The 18103-nt window shown below is 31.9% G+C and overlaps 4 protein-coding genes across 10 annotated transcripts; 1 reads left to right on the forward strand and 3 right to left on the reverse strand.

The window, feature by feature from the left end:
- Nucleotides 1-3056: 3056 nt before the first annotated feature.
- SMSr (Sphingomyelin synthase related) lies at nt 3057-5962 on the reverse strand. Its single transcript, XM_011145320.3, has 6 exons — nt 5564-5962; nt 4666-4997; nt 4214-4542; nt 3967-4110; nt 3740-3894; nt 3057-3558 (listed from the first exon to the last, which is right to left on the reverse strand). Exons 2-6 carry the CDS (start codon nt 4990-4992, stop codon nt 3158-3160), a joined length of 1356 nt encoding a protein of 451 aa, XP_011143622.1. The 5' UTR covers nt 4993-4997; nt 5564-5962; the 3' UTR covers nt 3057-3157.
- A 575-nt stretch (nt 5963-6537) lies between these two features.
- On the reverse strand, nt 6538-8220 carry LOC105185663 (uncharacterized). 2 transcript variants are annotated; one of them, XM_025307838.1, is made up of 2 exons: nt 8074-8220; nt 6538-7887 (listed from the first exon to the last, which is right to left on the reverse strand). In XM_025307838.1, exon 2 carries the CDS (start codon nt 7815-7817, stop codon nt 6765-6767), a length of 1053 nt encoding a protein of 350 aa, XP_025163623.1. In that variant the 5' UTR covers nt 7818-7887; nt 8074-8220; the 3' UTR covers nt 6538-6764. The 2 variants fall into 2 exon arrangements, with proteins under 2 accessions (XP_025163623.1, XP_011143621.1); XM_011145319.3 differs by having other exon boundaries at nt 6539-7887; nt 8034-8220.
- Nucleotides 8221-12992: 4772 nt separating this feature from the next.
- Nucleotides 12993-15387, forward strand: LOC105185662 (venom serine carboxypeptidase). Of its 5 annotated transcripts, none has more exons than XM_011145318.3 (4): nt 12993-13095; nt 13176-13330; nt 13424-13745; nt 13971-15387. In XM_011145318.3, exons 3-4 carry the CDS (start codon nt 13449-13451, stop codon nt 15087-15089), a joined length of 1416 nt encoding a protein of 471 aa, XP_011143620.1. In that variant the 5' UTR covers nt 12993-13095; nt 13176-13330; nt 13424-13448; the 3' UTR covers nt 15090-15387. The 5 variants fall into 5 exon arrangements, with proteins under 5 accessions (XP_011143620.1, XP_011143619.1, XP_025163384.1 ...); XM_011145317.3 differs by having other exon boundaries at nt 13427-13745; XM_025307599.1 differs by having other exon boundaries at nt 13006-13108.
- A 226-nt stretch (nt 15388-15613) lies between these two features.
- Ppt2 (palmitoyl-protein thioesterase 2) lies at nt 15614-17866 on the reverse strand. 2 transcript variants are annotated; one of them, XM_025307603.1, is made up of 5 exons: nt 17679-17750; nt 17035-17114; nt 16328-16577; nt 16134-16252; nt 15614-16052 (listed from the first exon to the last, which is right to left on the reverse strand). In XM_025307603.1, the coding sequence occupies exons 2-5, from the start codon at nt 17098-17100 to the stop codon at nt 15699-15701; spliced, it is 789 nt and encodes a 262-aa protein (XP_025163388.1). In that variant the 5' UTR covers nt 17101-17114; nt 17679-17750; the 3' UTR covers nt 15614-15698. The 2 variants fall into 2 exon arrangements, with proteins under 2 accessions (XP_025163388.1, XP_011143616.1); XM_011145314.3 differs by lacking the exon at nt 17035-17114 and having other exon boundaries at nt 15615-16052; nt 17679-17866.
- Nucleotides 17867-18103: the final 237 nt, after the last annotated feature.

Here is an 18103-nt window from a genome sequence, read left to right on the forward strand (position 1 = left end):
CGGATTTTGCGTGTCACGTAATATCCCTCGGACACGGACATTATTATTTTGATCATTTTGATTTCTTTGATATTCATTAAGAATTATCCAGAACGCAACTGCCATGTTGAACGATTCAATTGTTGTGTGAAATGTTTCGATTTTCACACATTCATATAAAATTTTTCATTTTTCACTAATTCACAAAAGTCTTTCACTTTTCACTAGTTCACGCTAGGGAAAAGATTCATTGATCGCTGCCCTGAACAGTTGCAACGCTTTTCCAGTCATCTATGTCGGCGCGCTCCTACTCCTCAGATTTCTGTCATTAATAACTCGATAATTATTGCGAATCTCGCAAAACGGTATGGGACTTTTATATTTGTCTCAAACCAATCTATCCTCACACTTCGGGTTGGCAGCTAATTACCAGACACTTCGTATGATCTTCATGATATTAATCATATACAATGTCAATTCTTTTTTTTGCACATGTTAACATGTTAATTCATGTTATAAACGCGTAACAATGTACGAGACTGTGTTTGTCAAGTACGCTATTATGGTTGTAGCACGGACATAAACCGTCTGAAAGTGGATGTAGCACGGACTGCCACCACATGTAGATTTTACCGCCGAAACCTGAAAGTGAATGTAGTATCGTAGTTCCCCTCTCAAAATGGATGCAGATGGCGCCCTTTCCCAGTGCGGAAAGTCGGTGTCACTGAAAATGCCGTGTTGGCACGTCCCTCTCTGGGTTAGAGTGAGAAAAAATATAGTGATCTTATTTTAACTTATTGCACCAATTCAGCAGTGCAGCTAAAAAGAACAGACCACTAGTTCTTGGGTCGAACGTGCATGAATAAGCTTTATGATTGGCTAGTAGAGCTTTGTGACGTCATTGACCCTGGGTGGGTTAAAACCCATGTTACTGGAATACGCCATTTGTTTACAAGCAATCAGCTGCCTGCTGCGGACCCAACATATTGATTATGAGAATTATGGAGGGGGTATACACACCGATTGCTTCTCTATTTAGGGCTACTATTGTACATACTACTTATACTAATTTTCTTTTCTTCTCTTTTCCAATAAGTTTCAACTCTATGTTTTTTCTCAAGTTCTGAAAATATATTTCAGTTCTGTGAAAAAAACAATCTTTTTACATGAAATATTTCTGTTTATAATAATATATAATTTTTGTAAACATTTATTATAAATTAACATCCAAAAGTGTGGAAATATGAAAAAATTATATCAATATTATTATTTTATATATGAATTATATAAGTTTTGTTATATATTTAATATTTATATATTTATATGTTTAAGTTTTATAAATTTGATAATTAAAAGCAGTTTTCATATTATTGAACAAAATATATGTATATGATTTAATTTTTGCTTTTTAATCAAAGAATGAATGAAAGAATTTGTGTGTAACGATAATAATCAACAAAAATATATCCTATTGAAATACTGAATGCCTTTTATTATACATACATATGCTTTTCCGTAACAATCGGCAAATCAATCATAATTGGATGGTCAAAGTTTTTAGATATCAATAGTTTAATTTAATTGTGATTATAATTGCATCTATATTCATACATTTTTCCAATCAATATTAGCAAGAGAGTTACCATTGCACAATTTTAGAAGTATTAGAATATATAAAAGAGTTATATAAATTCTAACATAAAAACAATCAGGCACCATATTGACAAGTTATCACTAATCAATATTTGATAACACTAACAGGATTAAGCTTCATATATACTGCAGAAGTAAAAAATAGATATGAATGAGAGACGTGAAAAAGTTATCATTATTTATATAGTTTCCATATAATCATACATTCTCGTACAACCATAATATACAAATATTTTACAAGTAAATTTGCATTAAGAAAGTTATCATTACCATTATATATATATATATATATATATAATTGTTTTATATATATATCTTTTTTATATTTATATATATAAAACAATTAATATGTTTAAATCTGTCTCACACAATACATTTCCACTTATGTTTTGAATTTGTAATTTTATCAGATATTTTACCAGTTATTGTGAGTATACATATATATTGCAAAATATTGCAAAAAAATATTGCAAAGAAAAAAGAGATATTATTCATAAATAGATTTGTAAAGATATATATAAATCAGTACTTTCAAAATATCATTAATTTGGTTAATTTAATTAATAATAAATCGAGCAATATCGTTACAAAATTCTTTACGAAATTTTGCGTTATTGTAGGGTTTGCTTTTTCTTTCTTTTTCTTTCTCTCTCTCTCTCTCTTTCTCTGAGAAAAAAATTTACATTTTATAGATATTTTTTTTAACAAGGAAAAGAATAAAGAAATATATATGTATATTTCTATATATATATATATACACACACACACACACACACACACAACATACACACATCACATGGAGAGAATGACATTATTTTCATTATCAATACAAGATAATGAAAAAGAAATAAATAAGTATATAAAAATTTTTAATAATATTTGAAAATGTATCTTCAATTAACGAAATATAATATATTACATATTCTTTGTCTTTGGAAGTATTTCTTAACAAGTAAATTATATTATTTTTATATTATCATTAACAACATATAATAAATTGAAGAGCTTATATGTACATATATACATGTATTGATTTCTGAGAAATATTAAAACTATATTTTGAAAAAATAAGGATTTTACAATGAGGATTATATAAATTACAAAATAACGTATAACAAATGTGAAGTTTTAAACATTAATTTATTAATTAAAAATTTTTAAGCTCTTCAACTTATTTCGACTTTTCTTGTAATATATATACATATATATATACATATATATACACACACGTACACATACACACACACATATATACATATATATACAATCTTTATATAATATGAAAAAATATTATAAGTAAAATTACATATAATATGTACATGTATATACATGTATACATAATACATACATTGTGTGTGTATATATATACATATATTTTGTGATTACACCATCACATAAAAATAAATATTTGGATTAATTATATCTCGTTTTTAATATATTATTTTTTCGTATAAACAGATCTGACAGTCAACATTCTTAAAAGTCTTATATAAAAGTAAAAAAAAGAACGTAATGAACATACCAGTTAATGTTCTTTCTTTGTGCTATTTACGCTACCGTTCATACTACGTCGCGTTTTTCGGAAGCAAATTAATGAGCGTAGACAATTCCAAGCATTCTTTCCTGTGCCTGCTAAGTTACAAATGATCAAAGACGGCGATTCGTACTCGTTAGGAACAATGCCATCGACGGATGCCTCGAAAAAACTGAACAACGGAAACCAAATTCTGGTTCTAATTGAATCACGTTGCATCAGCGCTTGATTATTCGCCAATGTATGATAATAAAGAAACAATCGTGAAGTAATGTAAAACGCCACAAAAACGTCAATAGAATAATGTTCATGCGCTGCCAAGATGAAAAAGATACCGAACATATTGAGCATCCATGTGAAAGTATGTAAAAAGTACAAATGTCTCGGAGTATCTGTAATAAATAGGATAATAAATAATTAAATTGATACTTTAATCATATACATACACACACACACACACACACACATATATATACGTAATTTGTCATTCCTGATGTCATAACACATTGTACATTACTAAAGTATAATCAGGAGTTTTACAAATGAAATAATAAAGAAAACATTATTACTTACATTCTGTGATGAAGAAATTAAGCATAGTTAAAGCTACTGTATGTCCACTGAACATGTAATCCCCGCAGGTTCTCACACCTTGAATAGACATACCAGCGCCCCGCCATATAACATATGCCATTGCTATTTTATTGTACAATTCGACATATGCGGAGCTAAAACAATATATTAAATATATACATACACTTAAAAATAAATGATAGATTACAATGTCGTTGGTAGCTCACCCTGTCCAATCTTCATCTGGAACTTTCCGCGGTTGGCATTGTAAGTGCGCACCTGGTACTGATAAGGAAGTAATGAGCATTGTCACACATCTCAATAGGAAGACTGTACCTGACAGTGCAAAGAACCTCCGTAACAAAATGAATCTGTTGAGCAATATAATAGACAATTCCCAGTAACAAAACTGCATATATTGTTTTCTTAAAATCATATAAAAAAATATCATAGATGTTTTATCTATTCTCTTACCTATATTTATGAAATATAAGCACAACAAGCCATATCGCGAAAAGTAGAGTTCCGATAACTTCGCATATATCGAATGCCCAAGGGATATGAGGTACATTGTCCAAAAATATATCTGGCAATGGAGGATACTTTTTCATATCAGGCACTCTATCGTGAACGATGACCATTACAAAGGCGGTTATCCATGTGACAATAAACAAATATCCTAAACTAATAACAGTCTTCCAGATTTCTGGAGGCAGATGAGAAGCATGCCCATCCTCCGATACAGAAGCCGAATAAAATTCATGTTCTATAGATGCTTCATTATTTGTGCCGGTACTAGGCATCTGATAATTATTACAAATATATTATTATAAATTACTACAAATACATATGATGTTATACTTTATTGTGTCTACTAGAACTGCAACATGAAAATTCTTTTGGTATATTGTATGTTGTATATTTACCTCATGTTTATTCTGATGATGGGTGTAAAAATTTGATGATGAAAACAAATCCATATATCCTAAATCAAATAAAACAGCAACATTGTCTCTTTGCAATTGTTTGATTGCAAGATATATCTTTTTTATAGCACCAATCTTGTCTATGTTCATAATTTGGGATTTCAAGTCTTCTTCTTTCAACATCAGAAGCACTTTTCCATCAATTTCATGTTTAAAGAATAGATTTGCATATTCCTCATAGCCAGTTTCTTTAAGCCATTGTACTACATCGGAAGGTGTCCATTCGACTATATTCTTCAATGGCATGTTTGCATTATCAAAATGCATCTATCCTGTATAAAAAATATCCAAATGATATACATATATATATATATATCATTATCATCTTTATCATGAAATTACTTTTTGATGTCACAAGTGGCCACAAGAGACATAACAATGGATGACACAAAAATTTTTTTCTAAAGTTTTAGACCTTATAAAATCTATCCTAAATAATATTTTGGAATCTTCGTCTTATTTTTTATTCTGCATCATTAATATACATGGTTAGTGATAGGTTAGTGATAGGTTCTTTTCAATTACTTATTAGAATTGTCACATATAAGTATGTAAAAAAAGCAAGCCTAGGACTCGAATACAAAGAGAAAAATATTTAAAACAAAGCGCGAGAACACGAAATTAATCCACCGATAAGACACAATTCACATTTATTATTATCATTTTCATACCTGAAAATAATAATAAAATATATCTCGATGAGCAATTGATGCAGGAAAAAACATTTTATTATAAAATTATCTATTCTGTTACGAAGTAAACAACGTGCATCGATCAGTGAGTGAAAAAAAATGATGTGTTTGGACTTAACCTTGCGCTTAATAAATTAATCGCTTACCTCGAGAAAAGAACTACGTTACGAAATCATCTACGGAGATGTCTTATTGTAACATTCCTCTGTACTTAATGTGCATGCTGTACCATGTTGTTATTACAGTGAATCACTCTTCGGCAATACCTCGTGTATGAAGTTTAACGTACACGAGGCCATCGACCGCAATACAGCGCGAACTGCGAATTGAGATCTACTACTAATCACTGACTCTGTGTTTAGCGGCCTTATTCAACAGTGCAAAAGATATCACGGTGCAGTACCGCGCGCATAAGACAAAAATATTATTACAGCGAAATTCCCTCCATGCTGTTCATCAAGACCATTTTCGAAATGTCTCGATATTGCACAAAATATATGAAACCGATGATAACGTTATCGCAGATTATATACATGCTTAGGACACTTATACAAATAATACTCTACACGATTCTCTACACGGTAAAAAACGAGAAAATACTTCTCTTTTGTATTTTTTCGTAAACAAATAACATAGTTTTAGTTTATATCTTCTAGATTTCCTATGTAAATACGTACATTACAGTACGTTATAAATTTTATCGATCAATTACGTTAGTACGTTTTATAAAAATAAAGAAACTTTGTCTTGCGGGGAATACTTTTAAATTTATAATGAATTTATTTATTTTAAAATAAAAATTATTAAAGATTATATATTAGTAAAGTATATAATAGTATAATAAAAGTATATGTTAGTATAATAATGCCGAATAAAAGATAATAAAGTATTTAAATATTTTATATATTTTAAGATATTAAATTAAAAGAAAAATTACTATATACACACGTTTTTACTTAATTATGTTAACACACGTATAAAAAAATATGACTAATAAAAACATTTTATAATATATAACCAGAATTATTATAGATATGAAATTACAGTAGAAAACTGTAGGGTGGACTATGATGGAGACTAAAATATATAATTTTATAAGCAAATATATATGTATATGTATAAATAAACATGTTTTTATTAGATATTTTAGAACATTTAACAGACTTGTGTTTGTTTGAAATAGCACGTGTGTATCTTAACTAGTACAGGCACATTTTAGTATAAAAGAATAAATTATCAACGATGACATGAATGATATTAAATATCAATATGTATAAAAGCTCTTGCGCATTACTATACTATAATCCATTAATACTTAAATTATGGAAGATCATTATCATGTACATATTAAGTTTCTTTTAGTTCGCTACATTTCAATTTCAAAGCTGCATTTTCTTGCTTCAAGAATTCGATCTCTGCTAATTTACTTTGTAAATCCTCATTTTGTGTTTTCAAAGCAATTAATTCTTGCTGCAATCGCTCATTCTCCTCAATCAACATTTTTACTCTGGTAGAATCCTTACTGGGATGCATTTCTTTGATCAGATCATCTGTTTGATTCAAGAGATTTTTTATCAAGGTTGCTTGAGAGTTTATATGTAATTCCTGCATAGTACGCAGAATCTTTGTGCTCTCCTGCTTGGTATATGTGCTGATCAATTCTTTAATAGCACTAAGTAGAACAACTGGATCTTGGTCCTGTATATTATAACTAAATTTTTTCAAATTAGCTGGCAGTACTTTTTCTTTCTCCTTAGCTGAATCTTGAGGACCACTTTCTTTGGAAGAATCTGAAGGCCGACTATTGTTCTTACTAGAAACATCTGAGGAATGATTGTTGGAAGAATCTGAGGAATGTTTGTTTTCTTTAGTAGAAGTACCAAGGGATTGAGTGGTTTCTTTATGTGATCCTGAGCGTCGATTACGTTCTTTGTTCACAATTTTATTTTCAGATAGTTTGGCATGATTTGTCTCTTGTAATTTCGCTTCTTTTGCTTCTTGTAATTTCGTTCTAGTGTCTCCGCTAATACTGTAATGTTGCTTATTGTCCATTTTTATTTTAACATCCAAATTTTTTGTCCTGCTTTCTGCCTTTTCATTTTTCTCTGGTACTTTCATTCTTACAGAATGTTTCTTCATATTTTGATCAGGTTGTTTCTTACAGTCTTTTATGGGAAAGTCTCTACTACTTGTGATCTTTATGTCAGGTATATTTGGAACTGCTGTAGTAGGACGTGTTTTCTGTGACCGCATAATATTTTCCCTCTCATCTTGTTCAGAAAACTTAAGTAGTGGAGATGAAGTAGCATGTCTGGTAGTTATATAGCAATCTGCTTGCTGATACGTTTTCTTTGATTCTTCTGGTATTAATCCTAAATCCTCCAAAAAGGAATCATTCATGTTGGAAATATGTATGTAGATGTACGTATATATTTATCCTGTGATATATACAATGAATGTATCAAGGTAACTGTAAATATGAAAGTATACATAAATGTTAATAATGCATTTTTGACTAATTCATATGATTTACATAAGATATAGAAATTATTAACGGAAAAACGCGACACGGTATCTTATTATTAAATCATATTAATAAAAGTGTATTATGCTAACCTTATCGTGATTGTCAACGAATTTGAGCGCGGAAACTTACAGCATATCACACGCAGTTAGCTTATTCAGCTGATAGTCTATGTTCTACGGGGAGGCGATGAAACGGTCTGGTTCTAATGTATGTACATCGAATTTGTGTTCTTTTTCGAAGAACTTTCTGAACTGGTGCATAATGATGCAATAAGTAACATTATTGGCGACACTGCGCGTAGATCAGAATTATATTGTCCTATCGTTGGCTACTCTCAAACTCAGTACGATATATCTCGTGCAGATGACAGTGCATGTCACGTTTTGGTTCAAATGCTGACCGGACTAGATCAGGTAATGATGCAAAAATAATCGCGTTGAGAAATTAAAAGGAGAATACGAACACATAATAAGTGTTCTAAAAATTTGGCTTTCCCACAAGATCGAAAAATTGTGCTTTTGTCTTAAAAATATCGCTAAAATCTTGAATATAGAAACCGTCCCAAACATTTCTTGTATTTCGAATTCAAAAGTAGCGCCAATTAAACAAAGAAATAAATCTGTGATTGGTCAATTCAAGTTTCTCGAGTACTTCAATCGCAGCGTTGCTCATAACAAAAAACGATCAGTTATGGCGCGGGTGCGGGATAATGTTGCGTACGGAAATTATTGCCCATAATTCTTGTGATTTTGGCTCGCCCTAGCTGAGTCTCGCGTCTCAATCATTGCTACCGGGAGTGCCGAAAGTGAAATTCGCGTGTATGTTACAGTAGAATATTGTTCAGTAGCTGTGGAGTGAGTCGTGAAAGTGCCGAGTAAAGTTTTGTCCGTTCGCTGCGTAACGGCATTTCGGGTATCGTGTTGCTGAGATTCGCGTTTCCAATTCACCGATTGAGTCGAAATTTGTGAATTATCGTTAGATATCAATCTCTAACGCGTGTATATCGTTCAATATCTACTGGAAGTGGTCATTGTTCGTCGGGAGTGCCGAGTGAAGTTTCGTGCGTCGTCGCTTAATAGCGGCTCGGAATTCAAATCGCTGCTCTTTACGTTTTCAGTTTTTCGAAAGAAAATCTCGCACGTGAAATATCGTCGGGAGTGTCGGAAGTTAAGCTCTGTACGTGGTTAAAGTTTGTGAAAAAGTATTTAAGTGAAAAGTGAGTTGTGTGAATTAAGTGAATTCAGTGAAAAGTGATTAAGTGTTGTGATAAAGGCCTGTAATTGTGCAAAGTGAAATTTTGTGGTTAACTTGTGCTGCAAAAAAAATATTGTTAAGTGCCTTTGGATATATTTTGCGAACAGGAACTTCAGAAATCATTAAGGGGTAACATTATTTTATATTCATCGTATTATAAAAATTCAAAATTCTCATCACGGTATCGCGTTCTTTCGACTTGCCAAGGGAAAGATCACTTCGTAGAATTAACCCTGTGCATGTAGGAAATAGTCGATTCCTAGAACGGACTCCAAAGATAACGATCTCCGTTGCGTGAGTCACATGTCTCTCGATAGAGGGTGCTATGTATGTATGCACGCTTAGACGCAATAGGTTAGGCATGTTTAGGCGACGATACATTGCATTAGGGATGGGCGATGTTCGAAAATACATCGATGTTTAAAATATCGAATAACAAAAAAAAATTCAAATGATATCAATTATTTTCTAAAAAAGAAAATCGATTAATCGACTAAATTTGCAAAGTAAACATTTAAATTGGTTAGCGGCAGATTAAATATTGCTAGGGATGCGTTCTGAAACATCACTCGGATGCTCTCCTTGCATGTTGGATGCGTTTTTAAATTCGCAACAGATGTAGCTGACATTCAAGGCTGCATTCGAGGAGACGCTATTTAATGCTAAAAGCGTGCTCTGTCCTTGTTCAACTTGCAATAAGTAACAAAGACAGAGCATGCTCATAGTGCTAAATAGTGTCTCCCCGAATGCAGCCCAAATCTTATCTTTCACTGAATGTTAAATAAGAAGGATTGAATGACACCCGCGGTATTCTCAGTATTATTAGAAATCCTCCTAAAAAATCTTGCACACTGGACACGGCTAGCAACATGCTATAAGCGATGTCTAAGAAGAGATCTGTTTTAAGTAAAAAGAGCTTTCATTTCTTCTTTAAAACAGAACTCGGTAATTATAGGGGATGCACATTCAATGACTTTGATCTTGACATATGTTGTCAAGATCATCATCCTGAATAATGCGCAAAAGGTTTTAGGTAGTGCTCGTTGTTTGTTAAAAAGTTACCAACTAAAGAAATTCAACAAAATAAACATAATTTGTATTCATTGTTTGTAATAAACAATGACCGCCAATTTAAACATTTTGAATGTTACTCAGAACCATCAAAACGAATTGTCAATATGTTCGTTTATAAATATATAAATTTTGGCACTTAAATCTCTTGCCATTTGATAACTTGATAAGTATGTCGTATACTAAAATTATAGATTCCGAAATTACTAGCAAAGACCTCTACACAAGATTTGGTAATTAAATCTTTCACTTTACTAAATTAATGATTCTACGATATATTAAAAAATAACAGATTCTGAAAAGAATAGCAAAGATTTCTACACAAGGTTTGCATTTAAGTAATTTATTTGTGCCAAACCTTACGTAGGTCTTTGCTAATCTTTTCAGAATCTGCTATTTTAGTATATTGTAGACTTATTAATTTAGTAAGGCGAAAGATCGTATTTCAAAAATTTGTTTTGTATCTTAAATAATTATGCTGTTAAATCTCTTCTCTGTTCACATATGTGTAAAGTTTATCGTACCTAAATGTACATAGTATTAAACAATTACACTCGATTCATGAAACTTATTATGTTAATAACTTTTTAACACACAACGAGCACCACCTAAAATCTTTTGCACAATACTCGGAGTGATGACCTTGACAATATATCTTAAGATCAAAGTCATTGAAGGTGCATTGAAGTGCCTATATTGCATAATTACTCAGAAGTTTTATTAGATTTCGCTTATTGTTCATCGCTAATTGCGGCAATATGCGAGGCTTTTAATTCGGCATCTCGTTGGATCTTTTCCACGTGATAAGAGAATTAATTTTGGGAAGATAAATATTCTTTTTGGGCCATTCGGCAACATTCCGAAATTTAAAATTAAAATCGGACGGACAACCCTATTATCCTTGACGGCCCAACAGATATAGCAAACATTAAGCATTAAGAAATTATCCAATCACAACCTACTTTTACAAGAATAATTGACTATGGTTGGCCAATTTCTTAAGACTTAAAATTTACTATACCTGTTACAGATAGCTGCGGTTCACGAGGATCTTTCGTATTTTGGGTCTAAATTAAAAATGTACCATTCATATTTCGATTATTAATATTTCTTGAGAAGTCATTTCCGCGCCTGTCACTTTTCCATCTTTTGTGGCCTCCAACTCCGAAACCGTAATCATAGTTCTATGCAGTTGACGAGGATCTTTCTTATTTTGGATCTAAATTAAAACCTACATATTTTGATTATTAAAAATTCGTCACAGGTCATTTTCGAGCCTGTCACTTTTCCATGTTTCGTGGCTTATAAATCCGAAACGTATAATCACAGCTCGATGCGGTTTGCCAGGATCTTTCTTATTTTGGGTCTAGATTAAAACCTTATTATGCATATTTCCATATTTAATATTTCATTTTCATATCTGTCATTTTTCCATCTTTCGTGGCTTATATTTTAGAAAAGTGTGATCTCAGCTCGATGCGGTTTGCACGGATCAATCTTATTTCGAACCTAGATTAACGTCTTACAGCAAATAATTTTGTATCTTATATCCGGTGACACGTTATTTTCGCATCGGTCGGTCTTGAACTTTTCGCTTTAATTTCTCGAAAACGAATACCCGCACCTTGTTGTAATTTGTGAGGATCTTTCTTATTTTGGGTCTAGATTAAAAACTTATTATGCATATTTCCATATTTAATATTTCATTTCGGTACCTATCACTTTTCCATCTTTCGTGGCTTATATCTCGGAAACGTGTAATCACAGATCGATGCGGTTTGCATGAATCAATCTTATTTCGAACCTATATTAATATCTTATGGCAAATAATTTTGCAGCTTATATCCGGTGACACGTTCTTTTCGCATCGATCGGCGTTGAACTTTTTGGTTTAATTTCTCTGTAACTAATAGGCACAGCTTGTTGTAATTTGTGAGGATCTTTCTTATTTTGGGTCTAGATTAAAACCGTATTATTCATATTTCTTTATTTAATATTTCATTTCGGTGTCTGTCACTTTTCCATCTTTCGTGGCTTATATCTCCGAAACGCGTAATCACAGCTCGTTGCAGTTTGCACGGATTAATCTTATTTTGAACCTGGATTAATGTCTTATAGGCTGTGTTCCGAAGTTCACTGCCAGTACTGAAAGTACATGGTTTGTGTTACGTATACTATAGAATTTCAGTGATGGCAGTGAATATCGGAACACAACCATAGTAAGCAATTTTGCAGCTTATGTCCGGTGGCTAGTCATTTTGGAATCGATCGATCTTGACTTCTCGGCTTCAGTTTTTTGATAACCAGTATACTCGAATCATCCTTATGTCGAACTTAAATTAATGTTTTTACAAATTATGTAATTTTCTTCGAAAAAGTTCGAACCTCGTCACAGGACCATTTTATTGCATTCGTTGGTATTTATCATCGTATGTGTTTGATGTCATCTTTATCATTCAAATGTTACTATGAAAGGATAATATTGACAAAGAGGATTCGTCATCTATATTAGCGATTTGTGTTTAATAGTTTCGTCACTCGTTAATTTTACTCGGTATGTAATAAATTAATAATAGTAATGATAATATTTTAAAATTCAGTAAATTGAAATTTATAGTAATATCGAAATGAGAAAAGCACTCGATATATAAAGTAATCGATTTTAATAATATCGAAAAGGTAATCGATTTTTTAGACATGAATGCGATTCATTGATCATACGTTATCTATTTTTAATTGTATCTATTCAAACCTGACTATACTGTGTTACATATTTATACATATGTCGAAAGTTAAGAGGATTATCTTATTTGGGATTTCCATAAGGTATTTTAGTGAAGTATGTTGTTTCTGAATGTACGTATGTTATATCATAGTAACTTGACAAAATGTATTTTATTAAATAGTCAGATCCGCGCGAATGAACAGCAAGACGGAAGCGGAAGTTCAGGATTAAGAATCGCGTTGTATAATCATATGAACGTTTGACGTTTCGGCTGAGTCTGCTCGATTTTACAGAGGATGCACTTAGTGGTTACAACTTAACCTAACCTAACCTAACGTTCGTATCAGTGTGATATAATTAACAATAAAAATAGTGATATTTGTCCACTAGTGATTATAATTAGGCGTACTTATTGATCTCTAAATAAAGCAGCATCATATTTGCGGCCAACAACATGAACAACGTACTTGTTTTCACTTTGAATGTGTTACTCCTCGTACTACCTTACGGGAATACGAAGAGATTCTTGAATGTGTATCCGCAAGGTAAAGAATATCATCTAACTAACGAGGAGGATGTCGGAACACCGCTTTTTCTTACACCTTTGATAGAAAGCGGGAAAATTGAGGAGGCACGAGGAAAGGCAGTTGTTCAACACAAAGAAATGGGCGACGTCAGCAGCTATTCCGGTTATTTGACAGTTAACAAAGAATACAATTCCAATCTTTTTTTCTGGTTCTTCCCAGCTATGGTAAGCAATATTTTAAGTTTTTTGTACATGTATATCACTAAGCAACCTGATTATCGTAAAAATTTTTAAAATATACACATATATCTGTAAGAAATATTTTCTGAAGACAAAGTTATTTTGCTAGATTTTTGTAATATTTTTCAAGTAATTACATGTAGGATATATTATTTTATTGTACTTAAAAATAGTCAGGTTTGCTGAAAAATAATTATTTGTATGCTATAGCATAATCCAAAGACTGCGCCAGTAGTACTATGGCTGCAAGGTGGTCCAGGAGCAACTTCTATGTTTGGTCTTTTCATGGAAAATGGGCCATTTATTGTAACTGCAAACAAAACTCTAACAATGCGAATGTATTCATGGAATATAGCACATAATTTAATTTATATTGATAATCCAGTTGGCACTGGCTTTAGTTTTACTGAAAACAACAAGGGATATGTCACAAATGAAACACAAGTAGGGAGAGATATTCTTAATGCTCTAGTACAATTTTTCCAGTTGTTTCCAGAATTACAAGATAATAATTTCTTTGTTACTGGCGAATCATACGCTGGGAAGTATGTACCAGCAACATCCTATGCCATAAAAAATTACAATATCAAAGCAGAGACAAAGATTAATTTGAAAGGTCTAGCCATTGGTAATGGATTATGTGATCCAGAAAACCAGTTGCTTTACAGCGATTATTTATATCAACTTGGATTGATAGATCGAAATGGAAAAGCCCAATTCCAAATGTACGAAAAGAAGGGCCGGGATTTCATTAAACAGAAGAAATACGTTGAAGCTTTTAACATTTTTGATACACTTCTTAACGGCGATATAAATGCCGCGCCATCTTTATTCCACAATCTTACTGGCTTGGACTATTATTATAATTATTTAACGATAAAAGAAGATAATGCCTCTAATTGGATGTATGAATGGATTCAAAGAAGTGACGTTAGGCGTGCTATACACGTAGGTAATAGCACTTTTCACGTCGAAACCAAGATTGTCGAAGAATATTTGACTGGAGATGTTATGCAATCTGTAACAGACCTCTTAACGGATCTGCTACAAAATTATAGAGTGCTGATTTATAATGGACAATTAGATATCATTGTGGCGTATCCACTCACAGAGAATTACCTGTACACTATGCAATGGTCCGGAGCAGAAAAATACATGAAAGCGCCAAGGAAAGTATGGATGGTTGGAGACAAAATAGCAGGCTATTCGAAAAGTGTTGACAATTTAACTGAGGTCCTCGTACGAAGTGCAGGTCACATGGTACCATCGGATCAACCGAAATGGGCATTGGATTTGATTACGCGTTTTACGCATAACAAGAAGTTTTGAAATATTATATGTAATTGCTGCATTGAACATATGTGATAAAAGCTTCGAGCTATATTGTTAATAAAATACTACAATTGCAAATATAAATGTTAAGTAACTTACATACGAATAAAATGTGCCAGAAATAATTTCTTCGTATATTTCGAAGAATTTAATTGGAACAAAAGCGAAAACATGAGAATAGATTTAGTTTTGTAGTAGAAAGAAGTTGGATTTTATTAATAAATGAAATTGCGTGTTTTGCTAATATTATACAATTAGAAATATGTAGACTTATAATAAATCATTCTACTTAAAATCTACTTCTTAAAATATTCTAATGTATTCTAATGAGAATACGCGATTACCTACGTAATTAGTATAAAACAGATTAACGCTTTTACAATACATTTTACATATCAACTGCAGTTGACATAGTATATATGATATGTATGAGATATAATTTCAGTCTTGTGTCAGTAATATTTCATGTTTGTTATTTTTATATCAATTTAATTTCTATTCTAAATGTTATAAAAAATTTTAAATTGTAAGTTATAGTAATTTTTGAATTTTCTATTACTGCTATTTGACAAAATAATAATCTCACTTATTTATATCACATTAAATTTAATCTAAATATGGCAGTAAAAACTGATCTACTATGGAAATGTTATTATGCCAATCACAATGAGGTATACCCGGTACAATTATAATCTTTAACCTTCCTTGTTTATCTAATGTTTTCAGCCCGATAGCGTCATCTTTATAAATAGATCTGTTGTGCATTTCTACTATTGTTTCATTGCTATCGTAATATCCAAAATGGCTACTTTGCCACGGTGTAATAACTCCATCATCTGGTCCCCCAATAAGTACCATTTGTTTCAGCTTAGTTAAGCCTGTTTTGTAATCAGAATTGTTGAAAGTGTTGACTTCGTTATTCACGTATGGTAAAAACTTGCTATACTTATAATACAGTTTCTGGAAGAAATGGAAGTATATTTCAATACACTGTAATAGATTGTAATGTTTTTAAATATGTAAAAAATAGATCATACTAACTTGATGATGAGGATCATTCCAGTAATTTCCGACACTAATGTGTTGTCCGATGTGCGAGTAGAAGAGTTCATAAGCAGTTTCGCAGACTAAATCGGGGAAAAATAAATGCAAAAAGCGTGCTGGAACCAAGATTTCACTGTTAGAACGAACTTCCTGCTTTTCTCTTCTACTTAGATTGTTATAATTTTACATACTTCCATATTGTCCTGCTTGCGGTGAGCTCAGAGAAATAAAATTTCTCACATTGTGCATAGGAAACCTTTGTAATATCGCTCTAGCTAATAAACCACCTTGGCTATAACCTATTAGGTTAATTCCTTCGGGAAACGCAGCACCTATGGAAATCACGTCGGTGCCTATTTCCTCTATCTGTTGCCACATCGGTTCCAGACTACTCCATCCCGCATATCTGGCGGTATTGTAGACTAAAGTTCCAGGATGCATCTGCAAATATATATCTCAAGTAAAAGAAGCAACCTTTGACATTTGCTTCGAACTGTCAATATTTAGCGTAAAGTAATCCAATTGATATTGCTATTGATAAGGGAACTTGCGTAAAATGTGCGCATTAAGAAAATGATAAGCGAGGTCACGATACATAATATCTTTATTCGAAAATAACACAGTACAATGTAACAATATTGTATCTATCGACATAAAGGAATATTATAGTATGCATAGTGATTCATGCGAAAGGGTTGTGGTATATACAAATCTAATGAGTTACGTTTACGTATTAAAGCTACATTTAGATATTAACAGTGATCTTTGTTTAGTCACTGTTTTGTCTTCTGCAGAGATTTTCATATAAATGCCTAGATCGCCAAGTCTAAAGAAAAGAAAAAGAATCGGGACAAAATAACATATGGGAGAAAATGGCGGGTATTTTTAATTCTCTCACCACTGTGCACTTAATATTTGAAATGATGAAAAAAGTCAATTGATATTCTTGTTCTTTATACCTCATGTGTCTCGATAAAACTGCAATGTACAATATTTTTCCTTAAAATTAGCTATATATTTTTCGACATCGGTCGATTCATATTGTTTTACTCCGCTTTATGAAATATTTTTTTTTGTTTTTAGAATATCTCAAAATGAAATATTTTATGTGTATTTTCCAATTGTTTCATCTAATATTTTAATACGCGTGTTGAGAATCTATTTATGTAAAAATTATAAAAAAAATAAGAAGTGCTTTCTTTCTATTTCTATGTCTTTCTGTTTCTTTGAACGTCTGATACTATGTCATATAAAAGAATTTTATAAGCATTAAAACATGCGAGAAATGTTTTATATTTGAATTATATATATGGAATATACATATTTTGTCTGAAAACATAACCTACACGAATTACCCTATACATATGTATATATATTCTTTTTTTTTGCCGAATATTGCATGCATACATTTATTAAACATGGTGCATGATTGAAAAATTGGTCTCATGAAAAAATTTGTCAAGTTGATGAGTTGTCATGATTATAAATATAGTGGCATTATAGATCTAGGCATTTTATAAAAATCTTTGTAGCTTGTCCCACCTCCTGGATTCTGTTTGTAATGAGGTCCATACTACTGCTTCCAGTGAGCACTCCATGGATAACAACTACAGCACGATATGATTTTGCTTCATTATAAAATAATAAGTAAACTAAAAGTAAGTAAGTATAAATCACAGGACGTCGGTTCGTCATTGCTACTTGGTGTTACGAGACTACTGTTCCCAGCAAAATCGAATATTTACTTTTGATGCATTCCTTGTAGCGCTACACCGTGTGCACTGTGAAGTAATTGGATGCTTTCAAATCATGTTGATAAAAGCGTAAGCAACCTTATCGCAGAATGATACTGGACTCGGAGACTTTTCTGTCTGTTGGTGTTTGCTTTCCTTCCGCAGGCATTGCACGAGATGTATTTTAAATATATCCGCTAGATGATGTGTGACACGTATAAGCATCTACATAAA

The sequence above is a fragment of the Harpegnathos saltator genome, unplaced genomic scaffold, assembly GCF_003227715.2.
Source record: "Harpegnathos saltator strain DR-91 unplaced genomic scaffold, Hsal_v8.6 scaffold128, whole genome shotgun sequence".
NCBI classification, from domain to species: Eukaryota; Metazoa; Arthropoda; class Insecta; order Hymenoptera; family Formicidae; genus Harpegnathos; species Harpegnathos saltator.

Coding starts and splice junctions, on each gene's coding strand:
- SMSr (XM_011145320.3), bottom strand. CDS start 4,992: ATGCATTTTGATAATGCAAACATGCCATTGAAGAATATAGTCGAATGG. Junction 4,111..4,213: donor CTTATATTTCATAAATATAG/GTAAGAGAATAG, acceptor ATTGCTCAACAG/ATTCATTTTGTTACGGAGGT. Junction 3,895..3,966: donor CCAGATGAAGATTGGACAGG/GTGAGCTACCAA, acceptor ATATTGTTTTAG/CTCCGCATATGTCGAATTGT.
- LOC105185663 (XM_025307838.1), bottom strand. CDS start 7,817: ATGAATGATTCCTTTTTGGAGGATTTAGGATTAATACCAGAAGAATCA.
- LOC105185662 (XM_011145318.3), top strand. CDS start 13,449: ATGAACAACGTACTTGTTTTCACTTTGAATGTGTTACTCCTCGTACTA. Junction 13,746..13,970: donor TCTGGTTCTTCCCAGCTATG/GTAAGCAATATT, acceptor TGTATGCTATAG/CATAATCCAAAGACTGCGCC.
- Ppt2 (XM_011145314.3), bottom strand. CDS start 17,831: ATGACGAACCGACGTCCTGTGATTTATACTTACTTACTTTTAGTTTAC. Junction 16,253..16,327: donor GCAAGCAGGACAATATGGAA/GTATGTAAAATT, acceptor TCTTGGTTCCAG/CACGCTTTTTGCATTTATTT. Junction 16,053..16,133: donor GGAATGATCCTCATCATCAA/GTTAGTATGATC, acceptor CATTTCTTCCAG/AAACTGTATTATAAGTATAG.